This window comes from Alosa sapidissima, chromosome 8, assembly GCF_018492685.1.
Source record: "Alosa sapidissima isolate fAloSap1 chromosome 8, fAloSap1.pri, whole genome shotgun sequence".
Lineage (NCBI taxonomy): Eukaryota > Metazoa > Chordata > Actinopteri > Clupeiformes > Clupeidae > Alosa > Alosa sapidissima.
The window spans coordinates 23,825,942-23,837,431 of record NC_055964.1 but is presented as its reverse complement, the minus strand read 5'-3'; the positions used below and the strand labels follow the sequence as shown (position 1 = coordinate 23,837,431).

At 45.5% G+C, this 11,490-nt stretch overlaps 1 protein-coding gene across 1 annotated transcript; it reads right to left on the bottom strand.

Annotated features, from left to right (window-relative positions):
* Positions 1-4,236: 4,236 nt before the first annotated feature.
* On the bottom strand, positions 4,237-10,214 carry zfand5a (zinc finger, AN1-type domain 5a). The gene is made up of 6 exons (XM_042099871.1): positions 10,052-10,214; positions 8,315-8,489; positions 7,694-7,796; positions 7,315-7,418; positions 6,114-6,242; positions 4,237-5,992 (listed from the first exon to the last, which is right to left on the bottom strand). Exons 2-6 carry the CDS (start codon positions 8,466-8,468, stop codon positions 5,844-5,846), a joined length of 639 nt encoding a protein of 212 aa, XP_041955805.1. The 5' UTR covers positions 8,469-8,489; positions 10,052-10,214; the 3' UTR covers positions 4,237-5,843.
* Between the last annotated feature and the right edge of the window lie 1,276 nt (positions 10,215-11,490).

The following is an 11,490-nucleotide window of genomic DNA, read 5'->3' as shown; positions in this document are numbered from 1 at the left end:
GGTTGCTCTCACCCTTGTCCAGTTGGAATAATCAGGGACTGTGCTCATGGCCAAGATAGCCTGCTGAGTGGCTTTGACGAAGAAACAAACAATTCTCTTTATCTAAGCATGATCTGCTGCAATTACCAGCTGAACATTAGCCACTCACGCTAAACCACACAACCTCACCCATTCTCTCTCTCTTTCTCTATCCCCCCTCTTACCCCAACTCTCTCTCTCTCTCTGCAATTCTCTCTCTCTCTCAAACCATAGAAAACATCCAGTTTTGACACTAGCAAACCATTCAGAAATATTTACAACCATGTTTCCAGGGAAAATAGAAAAAAAAGAATGTCTTGCTGTTTTTCCACCTCAGATTTCATCAGTCTACTTTACATTCTTGTGAGGTTGTTCAAGAGGTGTCGTAGGTGTCACTGAATAGATAACATCCCACACACACGTCACTTCACCATCTGTCAAAGAGTTGCTCGCCCTCTTGCACATACCTTATTGCAAAATGCCTGTGTTTTCATAATTTCCGTAAGGGAGACACAAAGTGTCAAAATAAGCAGAGGAGTGTGTAACAGCTAGATAGCGTGGGGAGGGGTGCACTGGGAAGCCGGGGGGGGGGGGGGGGGGGGGGGCGAAAGAATGAGACACCACAGAACAGGGCATGAGTTGAGACCATGTGAGTGGGCGGGCAGGGGGGTGGAGACAGTGTGTGAACCAGGAGGGGCCAGCATAGAGCAAACGGTGGTGTCACACGGACCTTTCTCCTTCTTTCTGCCTCTTTCCTCCCCTCCCCTTCCGTGTGTGTGTGTGTGTGTGTGTGTGAGGTTTTTTTTTTTTTCCTTGCACGTTTGAGTCACTGAAGCGCTGACTCAGCCCAAGCGAGATTAGTCTGGCTGAAGGGTCCTTGACTAGACTTCACCAAGCATTCTCAGAAACATTCTCACACACACACACTTTCCTGTAGCTTCATTATACTCCCATATTGGATTGGCAAATGACAGATATAGAGTTCATTAAATAGGTTACAGGCCAACATGAGGCAGCAGAAAGCAACTAGAGGAAAATGTCTGTGCCTCTCAAAACAAGTAGTGTTAAAACAGATGAATGTGGGAGGAGACTTCTTAATCCAGGACAGCCCAAAGAGCAGACAGCTCTCTCTATCTCTCTCTCTTTCTCCCTCTTTCTGCGTATGCGTCGACTACTCAATGAACTACCCAAATCTCCTGTAATCCTGTCCTCATCTAATCTGGAGGGCTCAATGGCCTCCACTGTGCACACTGCCACCCACTGGCGTCACCACCTCACCCTCTCCTCAAATGCCTCTGAGCTCATATCGCCCGCCGATAGAAACTTCCTCCTCCTCCTCTCCTCGAATACCACTGAACTCAAACACGTCGCCTAACAGAGTCTTACTCTTCCAACTCCAGCTCATCTTCTCTCAGTGACACAGGACCTTTAAATACTCCTGCTGTGAAAGCTACAGCTTATCGTAGTTTCAGGTATACAACAGTCAGAGAGAGGGAGGGAGAGAGGGAGAGACAGTGTATGTGTGTGTGTGTGTATTGTATGTGTCCAGGAAGAGGGGTGAGTAAGCGTGAGTGTGGGTGGGTGTGTGTTGTTTGCTCTCCCTCTGTAAAACGTGAGAGTGCAGGATGAGTAAGTTACATTGAAGTGCGTGTGGTGAGTGGTGTATGTGTATGTGTGTGTGTGTGTGTGTGTTGTTTGCTCTCCCTCTGTAAAACATGAGAGTGCAGAATGAGTAAGTTACACTTAAGTGTGTGTGTGTGTGTGTGTGTGTGTGTGTGTGCACGCACTGTGTCATTCAGGTGGAGACCAACAAACACGTCATCTGGTGCTCAGGGTTGGCCCTCCACCATCACCACCATTAACTCAGACTACTGCATGAACTCTCTCACTCTCCCTTTCCCCAGACATGCTCTGCACCACACACTCACGCAGGAATCCCTCCTCAGCCCTAAGCTCTTGCCTTAAAGGTGAGTGTAGACAGTTATACAGTAGATATACATACAAATCAAAGAAAAGATAAGTTAAATATACGTAAAATCCAACACAAATATAAGTGGATACCAGGGTCGGACTGGGACTGGGACCCCCCCTGGGACCCATACTAACATACCAGTTGATACTTTTTACCTGCATCGACTCGCAATTGATTGTGCATCTAATGTAACACTCGGTGGAGAGACTTACACTTTCCAAGTTTCACTTTCAATGTCGTTGTGAGCTAAAAGGCTATGGGAAATACTTTGAAGTTCCTTTTGAGTCCAAAAATGAATAGGTTTTCTATAACCTGTGCTACACTTTTCCACCAAGTTGTGCGAAAATTGTAGGCTACCCGTAGTTTCTTTTTTATGTTGACAGACAAACCGCACTACAGTAGCCTACATGGTGCAGTAAATGGAAGCTCTTGGTAGTGCGTGCAACTAACGTCTATAAAATATATTTATGGAACTAGACACCTCCGATTGCTGTTTACGGTTAAACTGCGATGATGTGAACACCAGCCATCGGAGGGCAATTACAGTATATAGCCTAGGCTACCATGCATGGACTCGTAGGCTATATTTCCCCACAAACCTAGCGGCTGCTTGGACAAATCCACTTCAGGGGTGGGGCAAGGGGGCGCGATCGTAACACATACTGAACCTGTCATTAAGAGGCCAAAATGATTGACCTGTCACCCCCCAAGCCAAATGGATGCAACTGCATTTATAGGCTAGGCCTAGGCCTACATGACGGGCCGCAAATAGGCTAAATAATTAAAAAAAAAAAAAAAAAGATTCCCGGAGGTCACCGGCCCACCGGGCATTTGCCCGGTTGTACAGCTTACCAGTCCGAGCCTGGTGGATACTGTAAGGCTTTCACAGCGTACCCAATACCCATGCACGAACCACTACACTAAATATTGATCTGAATTTGACACTTAAAACCAGCAGCCATTTTTAAGTGTCTCTAAACTGTTACTTTGCACTCTGTGCTTCACTTAAACTGGCAGTCTGCACTCAACTGTCTTGGTGTTCTCTAGCCTCTCTGTTTTCCATTCCTACATCTTTATAATTGCACATGTCCCCCATAATTCATTTTCTGAGGCTGTGGTTATGGCAGAAGAACCAATTAAAAGACCTGCTTGCCAGTCTTCAGCCATATGAAATCATGTGATAACTGCATCTGGCTTTCCCCTAAGCTTACCTCCCCACTGTTCGGTCGTGACCTCCCTCGTCCCCTCCCTGAGCGGACTGAAGCCCATTCATCTGCCCACAACATCTGTCATAGGCCGTCACTGTGATGTCATAGGCAGAGCCTGGCGTTAGCTCCCCCTCCAACACACACAAGCACATGCACTAACACTCTATCCCCTGCCTCTAAGCACTCAACTGCGAGAGAGAGAGAGAGAGAGAGAGAGAGAGAGAGAGAGAGAGAGAGAGAGAGAGAGAGAGAAAAACACGCTGCGGATGATCGAGCCCAGACACAGACAGGCTCAGAGCCGACGGCTGGCCAGCGAGGCTGGGGAAGAATAGCCGCAGCAGTAGCAGCAGCATGGCTCAATGGCCGCTGTCTGCATGCGTGAGCTGGGCAGGAGGTGTTGGGAGAGTTGAGGGTGGGTAGAGGGGGGAGGGGAAGGGAAGGCTCTGGGTCTGTCAGACTGCAGCGGCAGCAGCACCTGTCCTCACTCCTCAGTTGGCCGGCCGACGCAGACACCTCTACAGCTGTTCCCAGGTCAGCGTCACTCTGTCCCTGTTGCCCCCTTCTCCACACTTACACACAAAGAGAGGTGTGTGTGTGTTAGGTGGGGGTGGTGGTGTAGGAAGGTTGGTTCACACCCCCAGCAACACAGTCCGTCACACACACAAGCGTCTGATACGCATGACAGGTGGGTCACCAGCACTCTCCATCACACACACACACACACACACACACACACACACACGTCCTGATGCAAGTGACAGGTGGGACAGCAGCACTCTCTGCATCTAAAGTCACTCAGGACTCACACTAGAGAAGGGCATTTCCACTGCATGGTTTAGTTTACAAACCTCTGTGCATTACCCTAAAGTAAGCTGTAAATCTCCTAAAAGAAGAGCTCTATAGCTTTGTTTTTCTAGGAGAATGAAGCCATAGGGCTCACCTTTCAGGAGGCTTACCACCATCAGGTTTGCCACTAACCCATGCACTTGGAATACGTCTCGCCTCCAGCGCACAATAACACCACCAGGTCAGACTCTGTGACATCTCTGTACATCAGTTTATTTACAGGATACTATGTTTACCTTAATGCCAGATAACACGATTATATGTATTACATAAATATGAACATGGTAAGTTGTATTTTTTTTCTTTGTACAAATTTGCATATACCTAACAGGTGAAAGTAAAACTCAAAACGGATACATACAATTCTTTTCTTTTGAAGCCAGTCCTAAATGAGTAAAAGAAAACCAACAGTGAGGTTTGTTTATGTACATTACGCACACAAATCTACCAGAGGTATGTAAGGGATGGTGGAACACAAAGAGACCAAGAAACAGCCCAAAAGTCCATAGTGGAAGAACTACTGTAGCGATACAATTCTTTTTCTATTGTGTTTCTTAGTGAACAAACAAACAAACCAAAATGGCAAGCCTATTCCAGGTTAATTCAGCTTGAGTCAAGATATGGAGAAGAGTTTTATAAAAAACGAACACTCATACACACGCACACCATGGTTACATACCGTACCTGCTCACATATTCAAAATATGTGTAATACTTACTCTCAAAGAAAGAAAAAAAACTATGACAAATACATTTACTCACAATTAAGATGAAGATTATTGTCAATGACCCCCAGTTCTTCACACATTCCTGGGCTTCAACTGAACATTAAAGGATTTCTCAAATAAGACGGGTCCTAGATCAGCATCTTCACAGAAAAATCTGCTCTTTTTTTCTGACAGCATGTTCCTCAATTCAATAGCATGGCCCTTCAGGTGACAGTTTCGATCATTAGTCTATACAGAGCCTCGACTCGCTCTCCAACAGGCAGACGAGGTTGAGGCAGGAGCTCATCAGGAAAGCCAACCGGCGATAGCTTGATTAAATATGGACAGGCGCCACTAAGCACTTAACTGGCAGACACGGGAGCTTTTGTCCACTGACCTGCCTGACAGGGGAAAGAGAGAGATGTGTTTTCCTGGAGAAAAGGAGAGAACAGGTTCACATTCAGGCGTTTTTCACACCTCGCTCGCTCGACGATACAAGATGGCCTCTCACTGGCTTTCATAATCAAATAACGCTCGTCTAACCAACGGACTGAAACTCGGCACAGAGGATGCTGCCCCGGAGCACTCAGGCTAAAATAACGGAGGATCGGAGGAGAGGTGCTGGGGCGAGGCTGCATCCTGGTCCACCCAGTAAATGTCTACATTTTTGGCACACAGCATTCTCAGACTCCTTTGAACCTGTCAATCGAGATGGGGATCGTCGAGAAGGGGCAACACTGTTCCATCTTCCCTGAAAAGTGTCCTGGCCAAATATGCAAGACGTACAGAAATAATGACTATGGTTTAAAAGGGAGAAAAAAGCAACAACCTATTCAAACAAACACATAAAGGAGAGGAAGAGGATGAAACAAAAAAAAGGAAACACCCTCCCCCCCTTCAAAAAAAACAACAACAACAAACATAAACAAAAAAACAAACAAGAGACAATTAAGATCGCTGCACATGCACCATTCTCTCAAAACAAAAAAAAAGTTTTCTTTCGCTCTCAGAAAAAAAAAAATATTGTCTATTAGCCACTCCAGCGCCAGTGTTCAGATCAAAGTTCCCAACATTCTCCCAGGCGGGGGAGAGCTTATATTCTCTGGATCTTGTCTGCCACGACCACGGGGTTCTCCTTGCGGATCTTGGCAGCAGCCTCCGCCTTGTAGTCATATGTGCAGTTGTGGATGTCGGAGTATCGATGGAGCCCGCAAAACAGGTTCCCACACCGGCAGTCAAAACCTTAAGGCAGCAGAGCAAAAACAATGAGGCATGTGGTATGAGGACAGGGATAGACAGAAAGAAAAATGTCTAACTCAGAGGGGCCAACCAATCATTCACAGACAAACCATCCAGGGCTCACCTGTTAGTCCCACCCGCTTGCGACACATGAAGCATCTGTTCTTCTTGGGCTTGGGCAGCTCAGGGGCCTTGGTCTCGTCACAGGCCTGGGCAAGGGCAAGGCTGGAGGAGGAGCTCGGCTGGGTGACAACTGCAGTGAGAAAGGGAGAGGGAGGGGGGCACATTTGCATTTGTTAAAAAGAAGAAAAAAAAACTGTCACACCGACTAAGCAAATGAAATGCACTCTCTAGCCCTTGTCTGTGTGGGGTGGTGTGGTGTGGTGTGTGGTGTGTGTGTGTGTGGCCGTCTGTTATGAAACTGGGAGTGAGAAGCCAGAGTAGAGCCCATTGCTTTGAGGGATGAGCCACGGCCACTGGAGGTGTCCAGGTTCGCTGGACGCTCTGTCAGTGGCGGGGATTTAAGAGTGCAGTAGCCTGAAGCCGAGCTGTTTTGGCCGGGATCCACACTGACAACGTGCACCTTGATGTGATTTAAAAGCGGCCTATTTTAGAGGAGCTTAATCTTAATGTCTGTGGGCCGGAGACAAAACATACACAGACAGACAGGGCAGAGAGAGGAAACAGAGAGGTCCCAAAATAACAACAAACCTCAAAAGTGTCTGGCCTACAAGGGCAGGGCAATCTTGTTCTTGTCATATATGAATATAAAAATATTATTTTAGTATACACATATTGTACATACACTTAAGAACTGTGGTTGTTGGTGGTGGATGGTCACAGAGGTTATGTCACTTCACATGAACAGCTAGGTTATATGCAAATGGAGATGGTGTGTTTGGAAGGAAACACTTTTGAGAATAGATGATAAGGCCTACCTGCCATAGACTAGAACCGGTAGATTAGCTCCGTTCTTTGAATAGCACATGGATTTGGCAATGTACAGTATAACAATACAGCCCTTTCATTGGCCCAGACCAGGGTTCAGGTTGTGTAAGTACACACTCACTGACCACCTTTTTACATTATATACAATGCAGAATTACTTCACAGGGTGTTTGTCAAGATCTGGATCATTATTTAGAAACGTACCATTTGGTTTTATTAAACTGAACACAGAGTAGAGCCGTGGTAAAGCCATGTGTCCATTATCTTTATTAAGCAATCATTAATACATAAGAATTGATCTACACATGAGCAGTCACCTCCTGGTGACCACGCCTGATCAAATTGATTTCTGTACATGTGGAAAAGACTCAAATTACCTGGCTCTGCAACTTCTGATTTTGGCGACGTGACCTTCTCTTCTCTGGAGATGCTCATTTCAGTCATCTGCTGTGTCACAGGCAAAGAGGCTGCTGGGACGGTTCTACACAGACCAAAATAGGGCAGAGCAGGACACAGAGATAGAGAGACAGGGGAGAGGGAGGGAGAGAGAAAACTAGATCAGGCACAGCAGGACTCCATATTAGAACAGTGGGCCAATTCTGATAACCTGTTCCACCGTCATCTCTGAAAACCATGAATATTCAACTTAATGCAGTCATATCACAAAATGACAGGTTAACTTAAACTAATCTGTGCTTTGCACAGGTAATTCAACTAGTTCATGTACAGACAGTGGCTGGGTGGGGGTGCTCTTACTCTCTGGTGGTGTCTGTGTTGGGCACGGCTGGAGGTTCAGCAGCTTTGCTTAAGCTGGCTTCTAGTCTCTGGATGGCCTCTGCTGCCGGACTACCAGCAGCACCTGAGATGAAGCAAAGAGATTGTCAGCTACTGATTCCCTTGTTAGCACAGCACAAGTTGAGATGGAAGGCTGTAAAGGAAGGAGGCATATCTCTCTCACACACACTCTCTCACTCTTGCTCACACTCTGTCTGTCTGTCTGTCTGTCTGTCTGTGTCTCTCTCTCACACACACACACACACACACACACACACACACACACACACACACACACAACTCCTCTCTCTCACTCTCGCTCTTTTTCTCACACACACACACACCATTTTGTTTAAACAATCACTGGGACCTGGTAACGACCCTGAGATGAATGACCTGATTTAATCACAGAGATAAATAAACCGATCAGGACTTTCATGCAGAAACTCATTCATTTTACAAAAGAAATACAGCCTAATGAAGTAAGGGTAAACATTTTCTGATTTCCTCAAGCCAGATTAACGCAAGTGACATGGCTTTGGGAAAGCTAGAGACAGACAGAATGAACGACTGCATTGATTCTGCAGCAAGAAAGGTACTTACCTAAGGGACTCATGGGGCTCATGCGGTCGCTGTTTTGCTGTCGGTTTATGTTCTCCTTGTAACAAACCGAGCACATGCCATTGGTCCTAGGGTTGCCGTAGAAACCACAGCCGGTGGTACACAGTATGGGACTCTGATTCGTCTCTTGAGCCATCGCTGAGGTAAATACGTCGATCTGGGGGGGGGAGAACAAGGCCCAGTCAACAACAGCTGCATTTGGTGACTCAGGCAGTGTGACATGGTCCGTGGAGTATAAACACAAGATTCTGACTCTCTCCTACCCATTTAACGTTGATGGCCAAGGCAAGCACCGCTTGGGCCTAGCAATATATATTAGGTTCTACGTCCAGCCACAAACTGCGATATTTCCAGTTAACGTGGACTCGATGGAAATACAGGCTACATGGCAAGTGCATGTAAATGTTGATATAACGTTATTTAGCGGTGAACGCGAGGAGCTGTTCAAACATGTTTTTCAATAATTGTCCTTTTTATGAACGTCTCGTCGTGGTTGTATTGACAATAGTGCAGACAACAGATTTCTTTCTCTTCAAGTAGAATGGATGGGAGAACCTTGCAAGCTAAAGTTAATACGGGTAACATTTGATAGCTAACGTTAGCCAAATAATCCTGATAGTAACGTTATAGCTAGAGATGCTTTCTGAAACATTTCGTTATGGGCACAGATGAACAGAGGCCTTCGCTATGTAGGCTATGTCAGGTAAAGCTGGCTAAGTTAGCTGGTTAAATCTTAGGTTGGACTGACTTGATCCATCCATCTGCTAAGAATGCTAACTATCGTTAGCTATATGTCCAGAATGGTTAGGAAGGCTACCTAGCAAGAGCAAACTCGTGAAAGGCGTTACACTCGGGGATGTATTGCCAACTCACTTAGCTCGATACCAACATAACACATTAGTCTCTCATTTCGCTGGACAACGTTAGCAAAGCTAGAAGCTACCTCGCCAAAGGTTAAATGGTTAACGTTAGCTTCTTGCGACAGCAAAGCTCTGTAACGTTAACGCCATAACGTTACCGTAACGTTACACATTCGTTATTATTTCAGTCTGCTAGATTAGTTACGTTTGGGAACATTTGTCCTTATTTTGCCGAGGATTTATTGAGATTGTGCTTTGAGTGTTGCTTGTTAAAAGCAATGGTGACGTTAAATACAGAGCTTGGGTTAACGTTACATAATAAGACAGACCTGGTAAATTACTGAGTGTTTTAAGAACAGCAGATTTGCCTTTCACGTCAATCCAAGTTACTAAACACGCGACCGCTTGGGTACGTCCCGTGCTTTGCGCTTCCCGTGGCTACTGGCTAGTCACGTTCGAGGGCTTGTGATCTTTCTAGAGGTGGTGACAACTTGAGAGACTTTGTTTACCAGGACCCACCCGTCCGCCTGATGACTTGGCTAGGCAGATGCTGCATTCAACAAAAGGTCGCGAGCTATTAATATTATCGAGCTAACGTTAGTCACAAACACGAACAATTGACAAAACACACCAATTTAACATTATTTACAGCTAGAGACTACGTTTACGTTTCTTTACAGACATGACCTAGCAGGCAATCGTCGCTTCTCGATAACAATATCATCAGTCAGCTAACGTTAACTGAATTAATCTGTCTCGGTTCTCCTCTTCCATAGACGTCAATAGAATGTATTATTATGACAAAAACAAGCTAGCCATTTCATCGAGAGAGAGAAAAAACACTGATATGTGAACTCACCCGTCAATTTCAACTATATATACAAAAGCTGGAATTAGGCTTTTTCAAATGCGAGGAAATTTGCTTGTAAATAGGGATTCTCCTCTCCTTGTTCTCTCGGTCCTGGGCGACGAGGATTTATTCGTATGAACCCTTTCTCGCTGTCCTATCTTCAGTCTCACTGTTTGTTTCCTTCTTTAGTAAGAGGCGTGGCCGAGAACGCCACTGCTCAGTACACGTGTCCTGATTGGTTACCATGTAGTTGTTGGGGGTGGAGTGGTCAAGTAGCCAAAGGCTTTCTTTGGGAGAAACATACACTGTTGTAATTCACGACCTGTGACAGTCATAACAGAGACCTTATACCTATTTGTTTGAATTTTGTATACCTCTACTCGACAATCTCTGAATTTGTTGTATAATTTCGTTGAGCATCTGTTGCAGTCAACACAGGTTTTCAGGTCAAACAGGGTGAAACTCACATAGTGTAAATCTCTTTCAATCTTCAGCCTCTTTCAGTCTTCAGTGACTAGTTTCTGGACATTCACGGTAGTTTGTGAGTATGCATGTTGATTTGGCTTGACTATCCATTGCCCTGACTGATACTACTTTATTCTTAATAAGTATTTTTTTGTGGACAGTGGAGCTAATTTGTATGTGATCTTCTGAAACAAAACAAAGCAACAATAGCAAGCCAAAGTTATTTGTAGTTTATAAATACAGTTACAATTTGAAAACAGTTGTAGGTCTGGTATGGTGCTGAACTGCATTTATTTGTGCCTTGTGGAATTCCCCTTGTTTTCCACCAAGGTGGGCCATGCACACACGTGCCGCCGTGCCGCACAATGTTGCTCCAGAGCTTGGAGGCACCACCGTGCTATGGGATTCCACAGAGATGCTGTAACATGAGTGCGGAGCCCCAAAGCGCTCCTTGGAGAACGCAGGGAAGCTGTGTCGTTATTGTACGGAAAGGTGGGGGGGGGGGGGGTGGAAAAGGGTGAAAAACAGACCTAGTTGAACTAGTTTCAGCCTGCTCTCTAGGCTTACAGTTCTCCTGCTGTTATGTGTGGTCAAAACACATACCCCATTGATACCTGTGTGAAGAGATATAATGGCTCCTTTATGTTAATGTCTGTGTAGGTTAAGTGTAAATACTAAGATCTACACAAGTATGGGACACACCCAAAAAGGACCTGAAACAATTTTGCTAATTCAAATTGTTTCGATTCAGCAGTAGACCTTTAGTTCCCTATATGACCATGACAAAAAAGTCTTGATTTTCATGAGTGGTTCATGAAAACCTTGTGTCATATGGAGCTATCTGAGCCTTGTCCCTTCTTTCTCTCCTCTCCTGTTTCCTGTTTCATTTGACCTTCCCATGTGAAATGGCTGGCATGCCCCCTGGCTATTTACCTGTTTGGTGAAGATGGTTGCACTTCAGAAAAGGAACGCTCCTGTGTGTA

What these genes read in the sequence shown, in the direction of transcription:
- zfand5a (XM_042099871.1), bottom strand. Translation starts at nt 8,468, where the DNA reads ATGGCTCAAGAGACGAATCAGAGTCCCATACTGTGTACCACCGGCTGT. An exon ending in GAGCCCCATGAGTCCCTTAG is followed by an intron (nt 7,797 to 8,314) that starts GTAAGTACCTTT and finishes GCTTCATCTCAG; the next exon opens with GTGCTGCTGGTAGTCCGGCA. An exon ending in CAAGCGGGTGGGACTAACAG is followed by an intron (nt 5,993 to 6,113) that starts GTGAGCCCTGGA and finishes TGCTGCCTTAAG; the next exon opens with GTTTTGACTGCCGGTGTGGG.